Below are 20,756 nucleotides of genomic sequence, written 5' to 3'. Positions count from 1 at the left end.
AACCTCGTCTCTATAATGGAGTGTACCTTTAATTTACTCGTTTCCCTCCAAATGTACATACAAAAGCAAAATATTGTTCGGATTTATAAACATTAAATATAAATGTTACTTCTAAAATAAACATGTTACCCCTTTGCCCGATTCAAACTTTGTATTAGGCAAAAATATACATAAAACGCCCCATTTAAACTAAACTATAAACAGCCTCAATGAGACTGATATTTTTTCTTTTTTAAAAAAGATTTAAAATATATACATTTAATACAAACAGTCAATTATTGTTACTGCAAAAGTATTAATTGTTTTAATGTTTTCTTGTTTTTTTAATGCTCTGTTGTTATCTTTGTATTCACTGTAAGGTGTCCTTGGGTGACAGAAAGGCGCCTATGAAATAAAATGTATATTATTATTATTATTGTTATTGTTATTATTATTATTATTATTAAAATTGAAAATTATAGCTAATGCTTCGGGCACCTGACCAGCCCACTTAAAATGTAAAATCAACGCCAGACTATACCCACCTGCAGATGGTAAATATTTCAACACTGTCGATACACAATCCTGATACGTAAAGATAACAATTTACAATTTAACAATCAAGTTTAACAATTTAAAACACTTTTTTTTTTACGTAAAATCTGGATTTTGCGGTGCTAAGGACGCACTTGAAACGCAATATACCATAAACAATTTAGTAAACGTGATAAAAGCTCTTACATATTAAGTGTAAATACTCTTTGCCACTGACGGTAGGAAACGCATCACCGTAGAGGCGTCAAGTGAAGAACAATGTATGCAATCCTATCAAATTATTCAAATATTATTATTACGACAATGTTTTATTCATTATGATAACTGAAATAATTTTAAAACAACATACGTAGACTAATGCGAAAAACGAAAACGGTAAATAAGGAAATTTAAAAAACAAGCTAAGGAAGCAATTTACTCGTTTAAGCGCTGATTGTAATACTTTAACCAGGACACTACAGGTTAAATATCTTTATTTCATTAGAAATGCTATTTCATTGATCAATGAATACATACAAGTGTTTAGTTCATACATCGTACTGCATAGTTCTGTCCATATATGACTGCAAATATGTTATTTTAATGGCTGCAGGATATGTTTTTATAGATTTTACTTTGTGCAGAAATTATATGGTGACAAATAATATTATGATAATAATATTGCCATCTAGTGGGAACACTGCATACTGCAACAACACAAAAAAGCTTCAATTTATCAATAGTATTTACAGAAATTTGATAATTTATTTATCAAAATGTAACGTCGTAATAAGCTTCATATTTATACTAAATGTGAAGCTTGTCGTGTCTCCTAAACGGTAAAGTTTGGTCAACCTGGAAATCTGCAGGTTTCGAAATACCTCATAGAACAAATGTAAAAATGTTAAAAAGTTTAACATTTACTTAATAATTTGTGTCTTTATTGGAAACCAAGAGAGCTGAATTCTTGTCAGTCCCAATAGGCACTTGAACCACGGATCTTCTTGTTATTTGCTTTAAAAGATCGGCGTCTCCTTTCAAGTCAATCCGTTAAAAATGTCAATATTTGGCCGGTTTTCACACAGATCCAGCGTGTTATTTTTTTTTTTTATTGATTTATATTTAAAAGACTCAAACGAGAGGTGTGGGGACTCTTATACTGAAACGTTTTCAGGGCATTTTCCGGCTGAACTGTGAAAACTTCCGGATCGAAACTCGGACTCGCAGCCACAAACTGGTTCCAGCGCATGTACTAATCTTGTATAAACGGATATTATATTAGTTTTAGTTACGAAAAACGAACATAAGTGTTTATGATGGATATTCTTAAAGCTGAAATAGCCAGAAAAAGAAAACACATTGAAGAAAAACAGCTCGTGGACGTAAGATCCCGACTCACTTGTTTGTGTCGTTAGCTTGCTAGCCTTAATGATAACATTAAGCCCTCTATACAAGCGAAAATGTATTTCAAAATATCTGATTATTTTTGTATACACTATTACAAACTCGTTATTGAAATGCAAAACGACCAAAGCTAATCTAATTTGGGGGTTTCATCGCAATTTGGGTTCAACAACAATTAGAAATGGCTACATAGTTCATCTCAGGATTACATTTGTTGCATTCATATGGATGCTCAAAGCCATTTTGACACCAGTACCTTATATATCGCAATTCACATTCTCACGAGGGGAAATATTACATGATAATGCTTCAAGATGGAATTTTAACTCGTGGTTCTACATTGTGAGCAACGTGCAGCATAATAGATATCCGGGAAAATATCACCAGGATAGGCTGTTGTATTGATACAGAATTTTTATAAATACATAATTAAAATTGTTTTTATGTTTTTGTTTTACCAGGACAACAAAAAATTCTTCAAGAGATCAGAGCTTGCTCGCATGGAACAAGAGGACTACTTTAAAAGATGTGGCTATAAGGTTAATACTTCGGTTACTACTCTCTTCTTTTAACTCTCTAAAGGTTATATCCTAATCTGTAAGGTATTATTCAGTCTAATCTTATCTCATATTCAGTCCAATATTGTAAAGATGTGGCAGGAAGGCCAGCCATTTGTGGTCTGCAGAACATTCGTGTTTCTACCCGTGTTTATTGTGCTTTTTTCCCCAACCTGCCTCTGCTGCCTGCATCTGTAGGTTCAGAGTGAGACTCCTGAGAGCCAGGTATGGGATTGCATAGTAAAAGTAGCTAAAAGGATGCATGGCAAAGACATTAAAACGAACGGTGTCCCTAAAGCTTCTAATGCTTTGGTCACCTTTAGGGTTTTTTGTTATTGAAAGCATGTAGAATGAATGTGTGGACATTACCTCAAGAGAGATGCCTACTTTGGTCCATTTTGACAATTATAGCACATTGTTAAAATGCTTAGCTTATTTTTTGCAGAAAATAAAATGATCATAATTGAAAATCATTGCAAAATACTACAATTAAGCATTTGGGACAAAGGTAATGGCATCATCAAATGGAGACATTTAGTAACCACCTCATTGCTCCAGTACATCTGTATAATAATCCATGCTGGCTATTTTACTAACCCTTTCCCAAGTCTGCCTACAAGCGGACCCGAAGGAAGCGACCATGCCAGAGAGGGACACTCACTGTGTGGTGTCCACACTGTGAAACCGAGATGGAAAATGTTGAGCTAAAAACTCTGTTTTGATGAATGCAGTTTTTTTTCTTTTTGAGTGAAATTCTCTGTTTCTTTGTTTGAAGACTTTTGTTATTAGTTTTGTTTGGTCTTTTTAAGACTGTGCTGCTTTGATCGTAATTTTACGGGACAATTGCATGTCTCTTACAGTCAGCTTTGAAAATAACATAACGGGAGGCAGAGATTAAACTGTATGTTTCATACTAGACATTGAGTTTGTCACCTATACATACTTTAAATAATGTGTAAAAATACGTGTCATCTTTCTCACTGAAGACTGATAACACCGACGAAGATGATTCGTCCACCTCGGCTAATCCAGTATTGGAAATGGAACTAACAGAAGAAAAACTGCCAATGACTCTGTCACGACAGGAGGCAAGTCAACGCGCATCGTTGTACATTTCACTCTGAGCGTGTTCTGTTTCTTTTTCACTTTATCATTTGTTGTGTTTAGGTGGTTCGACGTCTTAGAGAAAGAGGTGAACCAATTCGACTGTTTGGAGAATCTGATTATGATGCCTTTCAGAGGCTAAGAAAAATTGAAATTCTGACCCCTGAAGTAAACAAGGTAGGTGGGAATCCAGGTCTTCTCCAAACCAAGCATGATTTGATGAAATTATTTTAGCATGCAGACTACTGGACACTGTTTTGACTATAGTATATATTTGCTGTTCACTCTTAGGGTTTGAGGAATGACCTCAAAGCAGCCATGGACAAGATTGACCAGCAGTATCTGAATGAAATTGTCGGAGGTACTGAACCAGGAGAGGTGGACACACAGCACGACTTGAAAGTACATGAAGAGAACACAACTATAGAAGAACTGGTGGTACGTTTCCAAGATTATTTATTATATTGATATTTTTTCACTCAGAAACTTAGGTTAATATATAAGTAAGATTATTTTGGAATTAAACTTAGGTTAATATATAAGTAAGATTAAGAGAGATTAAGAGAAAAACAAATTTAAACCAAAATGTCTAATCCAGCGGGGGCAGTGGTGCCCAACTTTTTTAGTACGATATCTGGGGCCCATTCAAATATGAACACTGCGTTGTTTTGTTCTCACTCTTGGTTTGATTGGTATTCAGTAAATAAATCAGTTTCAGAAAAACAAGCAAAGACCTTGTTTACTTTCCGAGATGCCCCTTTAGAATTCTTGGCTCTGTTTCTTTGCCTCATTTACAAAGTTATACTTACTGAAAACAGGATTACACTCCAAAGTGTTGCCTTTTAGGTGGGCAACATTTATGTTGTCTTATTTTTTTTTTAAACTATCAAAAAACCTTTGCTACAGGTTACTGACTGGCACAGTTTTTCCTTTCCTTGTATTAAAGCATGTTAAACATCTACCTGTCACATTACTGCCACCGAGTGGTGCAAGACTGTATTGTAACTAAGCCCAAATAACAGTAATACCTCTAGTGTCTACAGTTAATTACCAATACTGTCCTTTGTCAAGATTAAGAATTACGGATTTAGATCATTTTAGCTATTTACTTGAAATAATTTACACTTAATGCTACATCTCATAAAAATACTGCACCATTCAGATACACAGAATGCATGTATCATTGTAAACATAATTGTGCAGTTAAAGCAAATTGTTTTTTCTGCAGTATCAGCTTGGTTTCTTACATTATTACTACCAAAAAACAGTATTTGAATGCGTGAACCTTTGATATTAAACTGAATACAAAATAAGAAACACATAAATGAGTATGTGACGTAGAAATTTGAAAACTGAGTCAAAATTTTGAAACCACGATCAGGCAGTTAAGTTAATAGAAATCACAGGAAATTATTGTATTTACTCGGTTATAACATGATATGACACAGTTCATGTTTAATTAATTTAGTCTTTAAAGCTAACGGTTGGTTTTTGTTTTTATCAAAACCCTTTACCAAAGGTTCTGGGTGAAACTTTGGGAAGAGGAGATGATAATGGAGACCAGGATGTTATCGACAAAGTTTTGAGGGTAAGTCTTATTGGATGTTATCGACAAAGTTTTGAGGGTAAGACAGAATGACATGTCTTATTGCTGTTAAAAGGCTATTGGATTGCATTCAGGAAAATAAATAATAACAATACTTTAATACTAATTTGAGGGAATTAACCAGTGATATCATATTGATATTGATATCATATGTTGTTTTTTTTCTAGTTTCTTCTTGGTGTTTGGGCCAAGGATCTCAACAGTCGAGAGGACCATGTTAAGCGGAGTGTTCAGGGCAAACTGGCCAGTGCTACACACTCTCAGACAGAGTCTTATCTCAAGCCACTTTTTAGGAAACTCAGAAAGAAGGTATTGTTTTTACTGTGTGTGAAATCTTTATTTCTGTTTTATTTTGAAGACCAGGCGTGGGCAAACGTTTTGACTCGCGGGCCACAATTGTCCTAAAATTGAACGGGGGGCCGAGTCAGGAGCAGATAGATGGAGCGTTCGTGTGAACTGAGATAAATGACATGTAAAAAAGTCATGTATAAAGGCTAAATTGCCTTTATCATTTTCGATGCCATCTATTGGGGAAACGTGGGTGTTGCAGGGAAAAGGCAGAAATATAATGATAATATAAATAAAATATCGGCCGCCGGGCCTTAGTTTGCCCATACCTGTTGTAGACTATGTTCTTTTTTTTTCAATCGGACCAATACCAATCCTAGGTATCAGATCAAGCCATACCTTTGTTTCCTAATAAGTTTTGTGTAATGTGTAATATCTGTTTGCCTTCTACTGCTGTTCTTCTTCTCTAGAGTTTGTCAGCCGACATCAAAGAGTCAATCACAGATATCATCAAATTCATGTTGGAGAGAGAATACGTCAAGGTATGTTATAGATAAAAAATATACGTACATTTCCTAGATAATTTTTTTTCCATTAACCTGTCGTTTTTGTTGTAGGCAAACGATGCCTATCTCCAGATGGCCATTGGAAATGCCCCTTGGCCCATTGGTGTGACCATGGTGGGTATCCACGCCCGTACTGGACGAGAAAAGATTTTCTCCAAACACGTAGCTCATGTTCTCAACGATGAAACACAAAGAAAGTATATTCAGGTGAGGCTGTGGTTCTGTCTTCCTGTCCTTCCATTCAGTGTGATTTGTTTTTCAGATGTTGTAATAAGATTCAGTATCCAGCAACTAAACAAAAGCAAGAGTCCTCTGAGTAAGGAAAAAAAACTTAATTAGGTGAATTTCCAAAATCATCTTTGAATCCGTAATTTAGGGGGCAATCGCACTGGGTGCAGTACAACCGTGTCATTCCCTGGTGTGATTACAACCTTCATATATTAATGGGTATTGAATTAACAAATATTTTATGTATTTTTTAGTTTTTTAAAACTGCTAGTATCACTTCTTACTACTGTTTTTCACTGTAAAATCTTCAGTTAACATCTTGTTAGTTTACAAATATTAATACTAGAATAATCACAGTAGTAGAAAATGCTTTGCACACAACACAAGAATTTCCCAAGTGTGGGATCAATGAATTTCAAATTATTATTGTCATTATTGTTAATATTGTTATTATTATTATTATGTCTGCTTGATTTTCTCATTTAATTCTTCTTCTTTTTTTACAGGGTCTTAAGAGGCTAATGACTATCTGCCAGAAACATTTCTCCACAGATCCTTCTAAGTGTGTGGAGTACAATGCTCTCTAATTGTCAGGTTCATTGATTCACACTTCATTGTTAACATTTGTCAAAGCAATTCAGTGGTGGCTTTTACTCTCACCAAAGCAGGATCATTAAAGAAAGTTGTCTTAAAGCACAGATGGATTTCACTGGGAATCACATGTATTAAATTAAATTTTGGTGAGGTTGTACAGTCAGAATAACGCAAGCAGGATATCTTGACTGATATTTCTGAAGAAAACTGTCTCAGTTCACACGTTATTTTCTCACAATGAACATGTTTTTATTATGTTCGGAGGAACTTATACATTTTGTTTTATTTTATGGGCTGGAATTATTACCCTTTATATCAGCTTTTTTCAGCATGCATTCAATTTGTAGAAAAATATCTAATAGTGTAAGTTTTATTACATGGGTGATATTAAAGTGCTTTGTGTTAAAAAATTAGCTGTTGTGTTATGTCTCTAACATGTCACGTGTCCAGTGTTTTAAATATAAGAAATGACCATTACAGGGAATCTTTGACTGATATTCCTACAGTGCCTGTTACCGGTGATGAGCAGCTTGGTGTGTTCTTGTCTAAATACTTCTACTGCGCAGAGAAACGTTACTGCCCATTTTATGAAGTGATTATGACTTTTGGTTTAGTCGCTGATAAAATATCAGTGTGAGCCAGAGGGCGGCGTGAGGGGCTTCCAATGGAATATGGCACTTATATGGACATAAGTGTACCACTGCTGTAATGCATGAATGATAACAAGCCTAAAAAAGCCTAAAAGTCATGCATGAAGGCTAAAATGTTAAATTGGTTTTAGCCTTCTCTATGCAATCTTTTGGGAAAATGTGGGCATTGCAGGGGAATGGCAGAAGTATCATCACAATACAAATTCAGATTCAGTCCCGTTAGTCTATGCATTATATCAAAACAATGTCTATTTTGTGGAAAATGCAATCCTTACAGCAACATATAAGGCCTATTCATACACTGGCCAGTTGTTGGCTACCTAAGGTGATGCACGAAGTTGCCATAGCAACGTTATGTCCGTTCTGCCTATGCAGTTGTCCCCTCTCAACACTGTTGGCCAATTACAATTAGAAAGACCATTATCTAAAGCAGCTAACCCAGGTAGCATCGCTTACGGTGTCTTCATCAGCTCATGGCTCTTCAGTCCTCACTTTCATTAGCGACACTTGGCAACCAGCTGATCCACCTTAACAACTGAGGGCGAGTATTCACACAGACTCTGTCAGCTTTAAGGTGTTTTCTCATGAATTTAAAGGTCCTAAGTTATACTTTGATTCAATTTATTTTGTTCTTTTAAAAGCACAAATCTTTTACCATTCTCGTTAGTGCCTGAGCGCAAACGTTTATCCACTAGTGTTTTAGGTGTTTCATAAGTCTGTAGTTCAAGAAACCCGTCAATTGCAGGTTTTCTCAGTAACCATGGAGATGTGGTGTGTTCATTCTAGTCATAGTGTGTACTCAGCTCCGTGAACCCACGTTACCAGTTTCAGTCGGCAGCTCTACACACGTCACTGCCCATGACTCAGCTGGACAGCATGGCATTATGTAATGCAAATACCATGAATGGATTTTCCACTTTCGCAGCTCACAAAAGCTGAAAGAGCACAAAAAGACAAATGAGCAAAGAACATTATCATCAGAGCTTACCTCATAAGGCATGACTCAACCTGTCCTTAAGATAGAATTAGGTATTTTTCATTATCTTTAACGTCATTGTCAGGTTATACAGTAATGATGCACTTGATTCAAAATACAACAAAGTTTTGTTTGCATTTAAAGCACATAGCCAATGTTGGCAGTAGTTGAAAGAAATGAGAAGTGCCTGAATGAATGAAACAGAAGTTCAGAAATTATTGTAAAGTATTAGGTCACATCTGTTGACTAGGTGTGATCTAGGCATTGTTGATTATTTGATTAAAAGTCATTTGCGGACCCTTGTGCCTGACCTCATCTGTCACTCTGTCCAGTACTACTACCAAAAACAATGGGCTTGTGTCTGATCCCTGGTCTGCACACCTTACCACAGCGGTAAGGCTTGCTGTTCTCATACATCTTTTTCACCACTCTCATATTCTCCTTGGCCACTCCTGATTCCTTCATACAGTGCCACAGTTCCTCTCTTTGAACCCTATCATATGCCTTGTCCAGATCTATCAGATACAGCAGAACTAATGGTCCTTGCAGTTCTTACAGTACAAACAACTGCAGACTGACCTTTGACCTTATCATGTACCTGATCAACTCCATCTCTCCTATTCTTCACAGCTGATGAAGAAAAGGTTGCTTTCCTCATTCCTCAGCTCTGAAAAAAAAAGTTATTTTCTACTCTCAAAAACCCCCAACTCACTAGCATGACCCACACACTCACTAGCATGTTGCACTCTTGATTTTTGCTGTTTTTCCTTCTCAGCTGTATCTCTGCTTCACTAAACAGTACAAATGTTTTGCTACTTGTGTACTGTTTTATTTCTTATACAGCAAACCTTTTTTGTTACTGTCACTTTCTTGACAACACTGAAGCTTAACAGTACTATTTGGCTTGATCAGGTACTCAGGTATCTGTTCTCTCTCTGGTCCTGGGATGTTTTGCGCTGCTGTTGCCTTTTTGTTACAACTACACTGAATCCAGAACTGACGAGCCAGAGCACTTGAGGGCGTGGCCTCCAATTGAGGAAAGGTAGTATTTATACCTCGGCTCCACATGGATGCAACACCCTGATTTGTTTCTTTCAAAATTCATCAAGCGGGCCAGATTGACAGCCCTAACAGCCCTGGTTTGGCCCACGGACCATATGTTTGACACCCCTGGTTTAAGCACATGATGGTCATGTAAGCTCCCTACATGTCTGTATTCAAACATGTTTTGCTTATGTTGTGTGTTTCCCTTTATTTGCCTCACAACTAGGTTCCCCTTACTGACTGTAAGATGAGAGCTGGCCGATGAAAACCTACTCCTGTGACCTTTGTTTAGACATAGAGCTGTGTTAGAATAGGAGTGAGGGACACACTCATTAACACCTTTAAATTATGACGCTTCTCTGCAGCCTTTGTCTAAATCAATTATTTTCTGTCATATCCCCCTTTGGGGACAGAAATGTTTTCACTACACCCCCTTGAATTGAAATACTATTGAGAACCTGATAACATGTCATTTTTTTAATTTGTACAAACCACTTTATGAGTTGCTGCCACCTAGTGACTGGAGGCTTGTTATTATTCAAGCATTACAGCAGTGGTACACTTATGTCCAGCGTGCAGTATTCCATTGAAAGCCCCTCACGCTGCCCCTGGCACCTCACCACGCCCCCCCCACCCCCCCTCAGGGGGCCCGCCCCAGTATTTGAGAAGTAGTGGTCTAAATGCATATATTATCACACTAAGAAATAAAAGAAAAATCTGGTCATCTGGCCCCAGTGGGATCAAAGATATTATATAGAAAATTTGCATGTGTTGTAAGAGTGATAACTATAGCAGAAAGAAAAACATTTGCAATCAATTTAAACATAAGAATAGTCATACAAGGTTCTTCAAAATATTTTAACAATACTTGTACTTTATGTTTAAATCCTTGGTTTAGGTCTATGTCATTCATCACACCAGTTTGTAATTCATCTTCATTTGTCTAGCGTTTGAAGACGGTTTGGTTTTACAGGGCGAGCTCGGTGGTGACATTATAAAATGATTGAACTCATTGCTTCTTTTCACACGATCCCTTTGAGGTAACTTAATATTCGTGAAAATAGCTTGTCCATGTTTGCCTGCCAGCTTGTAGGGATTAGCTATAAATAGAGCTACACTTTTCTTTTAACCTGGACCGACTGAGCTGTTTGATCGTTGCCAGGCACCTGAGCAGAGCTGGAAACCAATTACAATTGAAGACATGGCTTGTCACTCTTTTCCCCTCCCTCTGTCCATCTCTCTCTCTCTCTCTCTCTCTCTCTCTGTGTGTGTGTATCTTTCGCTTCTCTGGATCTCTGCCTATCTGAAACCTATTCTCTGATTTATTACTTCATTCAGTTTTTATCTGATTCATATATTTATACAACACCACCCACACACACGACACTCATCTCTAAGTGCATCTTGTACTGAAACATTTCTTTTCTCTAAGAACAGATGGACAAACCAAACAAAACCATGTTCCAGTAATAGACGTAATCAACTGACTGTGGAATATAGAAATGATAGAAATAGCATCAACATCTGATGTCAGTGGACGGAAACTTTTTAAAAAACATCGTTAATTGTATTATTACTCATTTTTAAGGTCTGCCATTTTAACTAGTTTCCTATAAATATATTTATATAATTATATCGTTATTATAATTATAATTTAATGATGATTTAAATGATAATTTCTAAAAAACACACAACTTGTGCTGATAGGATTGTAAACCCCCCTCTCTCTCTCCCCCCTCTCTCTGTCTGTCTCTCTCTCTCTCTCTCTGTCTCAGCAGCCGCCTCTTCTTCTCAGTCTGTGCACAGCTCTTAGTTCTTCTTGTTCCCTTCTCCACGGTTTGATGTCGATGACAGAATAATGACAAACTGTGCTCAGTGGTAGCTAATAGAATTAGATCGGAGCGGACATCCTCGTATCATTCGTCCTCGGAATGGACGTCCTTCAGGCGAAGAAGAGCGCAGGGAGCGCGGAGGAGAAGTACAGCGCGGTGGCCTATGACACGGCTCTGAGCACCCTGCTGGCCGTGGCTGTGTACGTGCTGGTGAAAGTGAGCGTGGACGGAATCCGGCAGTGGCGGGCCAGGATCTCGGTGCTCATTGTGGGTTCTGGACCCGTGGGGCTGACGGCCGCTCTGGTAGCCGTACGCACCGGGAAGGTGTTAAAACTGACCGTGCTGGACGAGAGGTACCGAACCGCGCTCATCTGCCGACCACAGCAAATTGCCCTGGATTCACGGAGCGTAAAGTTTCTGCTGGGACTCGGAGTGGACTTCGATAACATGGAGGGCTGTTGGCACAACGAGCACTTCTTCACCAGGATAGGCGTGTTCCAGGAGTACCTGCTCAGCATCCTGGAGCAGACGAAGCAGAAGGTGGAAGTCAAGGTGCAGCTGGGAACCAAGGTACCGCCAACACAAAAACCATGTTAAAGACGGGGAGAAAATATGATAGAATCTCAAAATCGATGTAGCTTTATAAATGGGTTGGTTTCCAAACTTCTTTTTCGCACCCTCCACCCAAACAAACAAACAAGCAAACAAACAAACAAATAAAAAATTGAAAAATTACGATATCCTTTTCAACATTATTGTCAGATATTCATTTTTCACCACCTTAATCCAATCCGTTTTTTCCCAGTCTATTGTTAAGCATTTACAGCATTGTACAATATGCTGCGTTACGTTTCATTCATTCATTCATTCATTCATTCCATCCGTGTCTCTGGGTTAATTGTCAACGCTATTGGCTACAATAAGAGAGCTTTAAAAAGTAATAGATAGTACAATAAATTACATTTTACAAATTAAAACACAGACAATACAAACGATGGCTTAAATTTTACAAATACATTTAAGTAACAAACTTAAATGCCAACTGTTAAAGATGTAGTTTGATTCAGCTGTGACCAATTGCACAACCACATGCAGGAAAAGCTGCCACTCACTGATTATATTTTAATTTAAAGGACAAACTGTGCATTTATTAACCTATTTTAATTGGCATTTACTCTGTTGTTAGCTGTTGTAGAAGAACATGACCAGATGGTGAGGTCGACAACAAACACAGGTGGAGAGCTTTTTATTGCACTGTGTCAATATCTTCTTAATCAGTGTTTTTCAACCTTGGGGTCCACCTGCAATGTCTAGTAGTTGATAAAAAAGTACTGATAAAAACATTTTTTAATAGCAGTTTCAAAACATGTTAGTTTTAAAAAAAAAAAAATTTGATTAAAAACACCACATCTAAGCTTCAACAACTGTACCTTCAACTCACCCACAGGAATATGAATCAAGTTCAAATGAAATGCAGCATATAAGAATCTCTGAGCTGGAACATCTTGATTGATGGCTGCGATCACGTGACTGAATAAAAATGTCTGGGGTTGCCAAAATGGTTGGGAACCACTCTGCTAAAACAGTAACAACAATTGCACAATTTAGGTGTTTAGAATAGCCTAAAAATAGACTACAAATATATAAAAAATAAAAGCAGCTGCACAGGATCATTGCATACACGCCTTGCCTATACAAATACCCACAAGTGTATGTAAATAATCAAAATGCTTATGATGACAGTAAGCAACAGCCACAGCTATTAGGACCTATTGTGTGAAAGAGTCTCCTATAAGCAACTGCATTGATGCTAATTACAAACCGGTTCAGGTGCCTGCGTTTAGAAAACAAAGTCAGTGTATGCATTACACAAAGATAAAGACCTATTCTTTGTTTGATTAACTGCTAATATGTAATATTAAAGAAAGTGATAATAATAATAATAATGTACAGTATGCTGTCAGAGCAAAAACAATGTAAATGTAAAATGAAGTTCGCCTGTTGAACAGGTCTGTCAAGAACACATACAGTAAATGCACACAGTGACTGCCATGGCTCAAAACCTTCACTGAACCATGGCATCCCAGAGGTCATAGTGGCAGTCCTTTTATAGAACACATTGTGAGAGAGTTTCTCTCTCCCCTCCCATTAACTTTCCAGAGTGTTTTCCCTCCACTGTTCAATGCTCATTTTTGACTTTTCTGTGACTTTTTCACAATGACTCAACAAAGTCAGTGAGATGGAAGGTCAAGAGGAAGTTTGATCAGATGAAACTCCAGCTGCACTTAGCACTCCTGCACTTCTCATTTCCTCTCCTTTAAACAGGGCCTCTGCATTGGATGGCTTTGTTTTGACCCACCAAGCCTTCAAAGGTCAAACTGGAATTTCATTAAACTGCAGTGGAAAGGATCAAATATTGATGAAAAAGCTCTAAACTGGTGATTAAGCATGGTGATTAAATTATTCCTTAAAAATATGACATTTTTGGAAGTCCTTTTTGTATAATGCTGAAGCTACCTGAGCAAAGCGTCTACGTGCAGTCCGTCCTGGAGGATGAAACTGTCAAATGGAGGTAACTCTCCATTAGCTAAAGCTGCAAAAGTAATGTATGGAGAGTTACACCAGCATTGTTGGACGTGTGTGTCTGTGTATTTCTTACTCTGTCAATATGATGATGTCTTTAAAGAAAACTATTACTATTATTTGATGTAGTTGTGTTTTCACATGGGTTCTATCCAGTTGCATTCATAGTTTAAGTATTTGTTTCCCTGATTATTATCAAAGGTTTATGGCAACACACACAATCATTTTTAACATCTTCTTCACATGTATATTTAGCGTTTACCTCTGTTTACAATAAGTATAAAGTATGTAAAGTATTTTTAAATAAATCATGAATATTTTTTCAGTTTACAGAGTACTATCTGCGTCACATCCCTCGCAATGAATGGCCAGATGTAATTGTGGTGGCTGATGGGTCGTGTGGTGACTCCTGTTCCGTGCTGGGGATCAACTCCGATTACGTGATGGAGTCATGCCACGCCTATGGAGCAAATGCAACTATAGAGAGACTAGACCAGCGTCAGGTAGGTTTATACAGTACTTATATGAAGTTCCATTAGTGTGCGCTGTGTGGGGGCAAACATACCTTGAAAAAATATAAATAAATAAATACATAAATAAATATATATATGTACTGTATATATGGCTTATATGTATATGTGATACATATATGTATATATATATATATATATTTGATGTATGTATATGATTACATACATAGGTACATATACCTTCTTTGGATTCAACTTGTTCTCACAGCAGTCTTCCTCAGCTCAGAGTTAATTAAATAAAAATGACTGGCTCTCTCCTATTCATCTTGCCTTTTATTCCTTTCTTTTTCAAGGCTGCACAGAAGGACGTGCCTGCAAAGCCTATACACCCTATTTTGAGAGGCAAGCATTTACATCATATTTTGAACCTAACAAAATGTTTCCTGTATTTGGTAAACCCCCTTGTACTAAATAGTTCCAACATGAAAATGGTCTTGTTTACTTCCAAAAAATGAACGTCAGGTCTCAGTGCTGGCTTGGTGCAATACGGGGATAACCGTATAAGTCCACTATGAGCTGACAAGTCTGTGTGATTTTAAGCAGCTTTGATGAGTGTGCGCATATTTTTAATTTAGATTTTTTGGTTCTGACTAAGCTGATGATCAGCATTGTGGGGTTTTCCTTGTGGGACTACAAATGCCTCCTGCATTAGTCTTAAAAGCCTGATTGGGCCACCAGCAGCAGCAGCGACCTTTACTCTTGCTTGTCCCTGAGCCTTGATGTATTCGAGTCTCGTCAAGGTTCCTCCTTCAGCCCCTCCTCTGCTAACTGCTCCTACCGCGACCCTGTGGTGTATTCATCTGTTTATGTGCTCTAAAGCGGCCTCTGGCCTCCACTTCTTACAAATATCTCTTACTCGTGATAACCTTGATCTCCTAGTCGGTGGATGTCAGTGAGAGCTAGCAGAGTGTGTGGGCAAATTAAAAAGTCCTCCTTAACTCTATGTTGAAGATAAGGCTAATATTTGCTTTGGCTTATGCATCTCGCCTCACTTAAATTATTATGACATAGTATGGAATGGTGTTTTGATATGTCTTAAATAGTGTACACAATGTTCTTCCCAGGTTGTCAAGAAAAAAAATTACAAAGAACATTTAGATCTTGCTATGTGTTCTTGTTGTTTTCACTGTAGAAAATTAATTTAATAAAAAGTATACACGTCTGTCTCTGGGCGCCTTATATCGTCTTCTCTTCCGTGTAACTGCAGTTTCCTGCAGTGATTAAATTCAGCTCGGGGTAATTGTGTGTTCAGCCCTATAGTCTTTCTGCCCACTCTTCTCACTATCTCTCATTTCTGCTATAAATGCTGTTTCATGCCCTTCGGCTAGTTTTTGTCACCAAACAGAGAATTGATTAATTCTGGTTTGGGTGGAAAAAGAGAGCAACTGCCAAAATGACACAACAAATGAAAACAAGTCTTTTATCTCAACTCAAGCGACAGTTTAGATAATACTGAGGAGTCATGTTCAGTTTTCACTCTTTATGATTAAGGTTACTGGTTCTGTTTTTAATAGAAAGAACTAAGGAGTGTCTATAATCTCACAGAGCAGAGAGCAGAGGGTCCTGGGTTTGATACCCAGAGGAACCACATGCTTGGCGCCTGCTGTGGACAGCCTGTTAACAGCATATCTGCTGCTAAGACAGCAACAATTTCCCAAATATGGGATCAATATAGTACAATTTTTTTTTTTAATTTTTTAATTTGAACATTTATGTATTACCTTACCCATCCACTATGCGGCCACCTTCTGTTTCCTCCTAATGGTGGTTCCGTGCCTGAATAAACTGAGCTACCAGGAATGGCTATATTACATTGCCAAAACAAAGTGATTTTTTTTGGTTACTTTGTTTGGAACATTTGGTAATATTTTTTTTTCAAAACTCAATCCAAAAATCTTACATTTATTCTTTTTGTATCTGTACCTCTTTGTACCTTTCTTCCACTTTAGGTTCCCACTCCTGAGATCCGTGCCCACAGTCTCTACTTTGACCTGTCAGCGTACGGAGTGGAGGCTCTGCGAGAGCAACGCAACCCGACGGCCAAACCTGGCTTTCACCTAAAGATCTATGGCACCTTCAGAAACCGCTACATGGCCCTGGTGTGCCCCACTTCTGACAGCAAGATGGTCCGATTCCTTAGGCACACAGCCAACTCCTCTGTGAGTCTTCCTTTTTAATCATAATTCTTCACCAGTGTTAAAATATATATTTTTTAAACCTGAGAGATGCTAAAGATCGGGAGCAATATTTCTAAGTCATTGTTTTGATCAGAATAAATTGGTAATTATATCTGTATATGACATCCTGGACAAATCGCCAGTCAATGCCTCGGCCACATATACTGTAGAGATGCCTGAACATCTGTAACGCTCTCTCTTTTCTTTGGCTGCCCAGATCATGAAGACCATTTTCCACCAGTCCTTCAACGCCTGTAAGACTGATATAGAGCCTCGTCTCAGTGATATGACGTGCCACCACATGCAGTGCAGCCGGCGTCTCTTTGAGATTCAGTTGTCACACAGGCGCATCAGTGCTGCCTATATCGAAGGGGACAACGTGGCAGTTATTGTGGAGGGGGAGGCAGCACGTGTCCTCAACTTTGACACAGGTATGTATCTGTAAAGTTTCACTTACATATGAATGCAACATTGACCACAAAACATTGTAAACACATCAGTATAAACTTTTGAAGGAATGGTGTAGGAAAGCCAATAGCCAATAGCCGACAGGTCAGCATCTAAGGAGGGTTGATAACAGTGTGGGGGAGGTTAGGAGGGTAAATGTATATGTAAATAATATAAAAACTATCTCACCTCTACTTCGCAGATTTACCCTTTTCGCAGTGGGTCTTGGAACGCAACTCGATAGGAGAGGGACCACTGTAACTGTATTCTCTATAGAAGAAGTAAATTATTTATTTATTGTCTGTGGCCTTGTACCAAATGACCCTAGTCCACAGATCAAGGGTTGGGGCCCCCCTGACAGAAGGGATATAGCTTTAGAATGGTCTACGCACACTGTAGGTGTGTATGTGTATGTGCTGTATATTACAAATGTTGTTTTCTGGTTTATGTTATTATTTACAAGATGTCAATGTTTCCTTTACTGTTTCTGTATTTTCTCCAGGTTGTGGAGTCAATTTAGGCATCCGTGGTCTGGAGTCACTGGGCTCCTTCATTTACAGGACAGCCACTGCTGTGGACCAGAATGACATTTTAAAGGCTCTGTCAGAGAAGATGCAGCATTCTCGACAGTTGGAAGAAACTTTCAGGCAGACGGGACTGGCTGAAACAATGTATCAATGACCCAGAAATACATGCTGCCTAATTCACAATGCTACCTGTGAACAGTGTTAATAGGTAGAAGTCTGTCGACCATTAATGGACCAATAGCAGTGATAATAGTAAGTCTGAGTTGTAAAAAGTTTCTGTGACGTTGAGTTTTTATAATACAAGGAGCAAACGTATTGTCTTGATAAAATGCTTTGATTGTTACTACAATGTAACTTTGATCTCTTGTAGTAAAATAGTAAATACTTCAAAGCTCCAAGACTCCACACATGTGCTTGCATGGTGGACTATCTGCCATAACAGACTTGCGCTGGTTAAAGAAAAACATTTTAAAAAAAATAGACAAAACAAAAGGTGATCGATGTTTACTCAACCACAATATTTGGTTCTGTTCTCTGTTTATTGAATAAGAGTTTTTTTTTCTGTCATCTTATAGATACTTATAGTTGTAGTGCTGATGACCACCCCAAGTGCTTTACACTTCAAGTGCCGAGAAAATATAGGAATTTAGTACGTGACAAATTCTTTGTTTTGCTGTGTCCATGTGAGTGCTGCGGAGAGTGCTGGGACTCTAGGTAGATATCTGGCAACATTTTGGATTTAAAACTTTAAAGAGAGAAAGGAGCTGGAAAGAAGAAGATCTGTTTGGATTTCATCCAGACTGCCTACTGGCTAAAACATCTTAGCCCCAGCTAACGCCACTAGAGAAGCCATTTGCAGCGAAAATCTTATGCCCTAACAACACTGATTACAACAATGGCATCCAGTATTATGTAAACATGTAAGTGATAATTCCTCACATGTTTGTATAAGAGACAGATACTGTTGCAAGGCCGCTGAAGACGGTAAGAGTTGCTTTGTCTACGAGATTACATTTAGAAATTTTAACATGAAGAATTTATTTCTTCTTCAGGATAAGGTTAGGTCTATTAGAAATTAAAGTGCATCTCACTGCATAAGTTGTCCAACATCTGGGGGTACTCAGTTTAGGATGTCCTTGACCTGCTATGTTTTGTGGTTAGGTTGCCATCTCCCAAAAACGTATTACAAAAACCTTGTTCCATCATTCCCACGTACACAGTTAAAACTCACCAACTAGTTCATACAGGAGCAAGTTGTCTAGTGGAGTGGAGGAATACTTTGTCACACGGTGCCATATACTGACGACGTCTCTGTTTACATTCACAACATACATCGCAGTGTGCTACATTCACTTTCTTTCCTTTGTGGTTTTTTGGAAACTTTTTGCCCTTCGTTGTATTTGGTTGTATTTTGGGACAAACTTTTAACCTACGTGAGGCCATCACTTGGACATTGCTCATTCAATGTCTTTATAAAATGATGCTAAAAAGCCCAAAAATGTGACATTAATATACCTTTTTCTTTTAAATCAAGCATTTGTTTTGTTTTGTTTGTTTTTGTTTTGTATGATAATATTGTACTAATGTAATAAATAAAGGTATTTAAAGTGGCTTTTTTTGTGTGATCACTATTTTTGGGGATTTCTGTTGGCATCACACTGTACATTTTCTTTTCATATTTTCTTTTCTACAGAGAATCTAAGTGACTTAAATAATACCCTTTAAGATTAAGATTATAAAAAGGAGACTGTGCTAAAGATAATGACGTCATGTTCCTTTTAACCTGTCAATAAAGACTAACTTCACCACCTCAGGCAAAACGGCCTTTACTCGAGAGATCCTAACAGTGAATAAGGATTGACAATCCAACCTGCTGTAATTCCTGCTTGTAATTGAGCTGTGTTTTTATTTCCTGTCATTGGTTGTATTGGCGTGTCTTACTGTTTCATTTCTAGGACATATGATGTCGTAATTTCATGCACCTCAGTAAACTCAGTGTTCGAAGTGCGTGCTGCTTATAGTAATCCTGAAAGCCGGGTAATGCTCTCCCTCCTTTCTCTTTATTCAGCTGCAGTGACCATGAAGCTCAGGGTTAGGTCTAAACAACTTGCTGAGATGTTTTGCACATGTAATGGAGAGAGATAGTGGAGAATTGAACAAACAGAAAAGAGAAATAATCCAGGGCAGATTCATAGGTGTAATAAGGTGCATGGAGATGGTTGGAGTTCTGATAGTATATATATTTTTTGATTTACTGTAACCTAAGAAAAGCATTTGTACTTTTTTGTTAGGCACTTGGTTGAATTTCTGTTTAACTGAGCAAAAACAATAAATGGGGGTCCTGGAATTACGAGTTCTGTTCCTACATCGTGTAACTGGATTCTCTACGTTTGAACTCACATGCTGTACAGCAGTACCCATGTCACTCATCTACGCTAACACAGTGCTGACATCATAATCTAGAACATAAAAACTCAGAAGAGAAAAAAAAAATCCCCAAAACAATACAAACGAAAAGAAAGTTAATGCAGCATGTATGGTGTACAACCAGTTCAGGTAAATAAAGTAGGGATGTCCGAATATTAGCATAATTATGTAATAACGCAAGGTCCGGGATTGGCAAAATGATATGTGTTCTACAAAATAGTTTTGGGGGAAGAACGGCTGTATATGAAAGTGAAAGTCACTAGATGTGCACTTAATAAAGACAAGAGACAACATCCAGGTCATTGATCTTTACCGAAGTTGGTGCTCAGCCTAATTAAAAACAGTCATCTGACAGCAAAGTCCTGCAGGGCCTGGACTTCAAAACTCTGATCCAGCCCCTGCAGTAACACAAGGCCTTTATTAGATTGAACACAGCCATGAGAAAATCCTTTGGTTTTGCATACAATTAAACCAGGATGAAGGACAACTTAATTAATGATATGCAACGACAGCTTCATATATTAATTAGAGCTGCCAATAAAGGAGAGCCAGGAATTGGTGACACAGGCTGGTTTTCTCATACTCACACTAACATGCACCTGGTATATTCAATACCAGATAATGATCAACAAAGCATTTTTGTCTGAGCATGACTCTACAGTAACTGGAACAGGAATGTGGACAGCTTGGAAAAGAGGGCTGA

The 20,756-nt window shown here is 37.9% G+C and overlaps 2 protein-coding genes across 2 annotated transcripts; both read left to right on the top strand.

The window, feature by feature from the left end:
* The first annotated feature begins 1,688 nt into the window (after positions 1-1,688).
* Positions 1,689-7,273, top strand: prpf18 (PRP18 pre-mRNA processing factor 18 homolog (yeast)). Its single transcript, XM_008311945.3, has 10 exons — positions 1,689-1,895; positions 2,379-2,456; positions 3,461-3,562; positions 3,642-3,755; positions 3,870-4,016; positions 5,098-5,166; positions 5,353-5,493; positions 5,943-6,014; positions 6,090-6,245; positions 6,773-7,273. The coding sequence occupies exons 1-10, from the start codon at positions 1,827-1,829 to the stop codon at positions 6,851-6,853; spliced, it is 1,029 nt and encodes a 342-aa protein (XP_008310167.1). The 5' UTR covers positions 1,689-1,826; the 3' UTR covers positions 6,854-7,273.
* A 4,030-nt stretch (positions 7,274-11,303) lies between these two features.
* On the top strand, positions 11,304-19,738 carry LOC103380136 (uncharacterized). The gene is made up of 5 exons (XM_008311957.3): positions 11,304-11,932; positions 14,272-14,448; positions 16,425-16,634; positions 16,870-17,083; positions 17,602-19,738. Exons 1-5 carry the CDS (start codon positions 11,462-11,464, stop codon positions 17,778-17,780), a joined length of 1,251 nt encoding a protein of 416 aa, XP_008310179.1. The 5' UTR covers positions 11,304-11,461; the 3' UTR covers positions 17,781-19,738.
* The last annotated feature ends 1,018 nt before the right edge of the window (positions 19,739-20,756 follow it).

The sequence above is a fragment of the Cynoglossus semilaevis genome, chromosome 6, assembly GCF_000523025.1.
Source record: "Cynoglossus semilaevis isolate Cse_v1.0 chromosome 6, Cse_v1.0, whole genome shotgun sequence".
In the NCBI taxonomy this organism is placed as follows: domain Eukaryota; kingdom Metazoa; phylum Chordata; class Actinopteri; order Pleuronectiformes; family Cynoglossidae; genus Cynoglossus; species Cynoglossus semilaevis.
The sequence above is the reverse complement of the archived record's forward strand: the minus strand, read 5'-3'. Positions and strand labels throughout refer to the sequence as shown.

Excerpts from the sequence above, each read along its gene's own strand:
- LOC103380136 (XM_008311957.3), top strand. The coding sequence starts at position 11,462 with ATGGACGTCCTTCAGGCGAAGAAGAGCGCAGGGAGCGCGGAGGAGAAG. Across the intron at positions 11,933-14,271 it reads AGGTGCAGCTGGGAACCAAG|TTTACAGAGTACTATCTGCG; the intron begins GTACCGCCAACA and ends ATATTTTTTCAG. Across the intron at positions 14,449-16,424 it reads AGAGACTAGACCAGCGTCAG|GTTCCCACTCCTGAGATCCG; the intron begins GTAGGTTTATAC and ends CTTCCACTTTAG.
- prpf18 (XM_008311945.3), top strand. The coding sequence starts at position 1,827 with ATGATGGATATTCTTAAAGCTGAAATAGCCAGAAAAAGAAAACACATT. Across the intron at positions 1,896-2,378 it reads AAGAAAAACAGCTCGTGGAC|GACAACAAAAAATTCTTCAA; the intron begins GTAAGATCCCGA and ends TTGTTTTACCAG. Across the intron at positions 3,756-3,869 it reads TGACCCCTGAAGTAAACAAG|GGTTTGAGGAATGACCTCAA; the intron begins GTAGGTGGGAAT and ends GTTCACTCTTAG.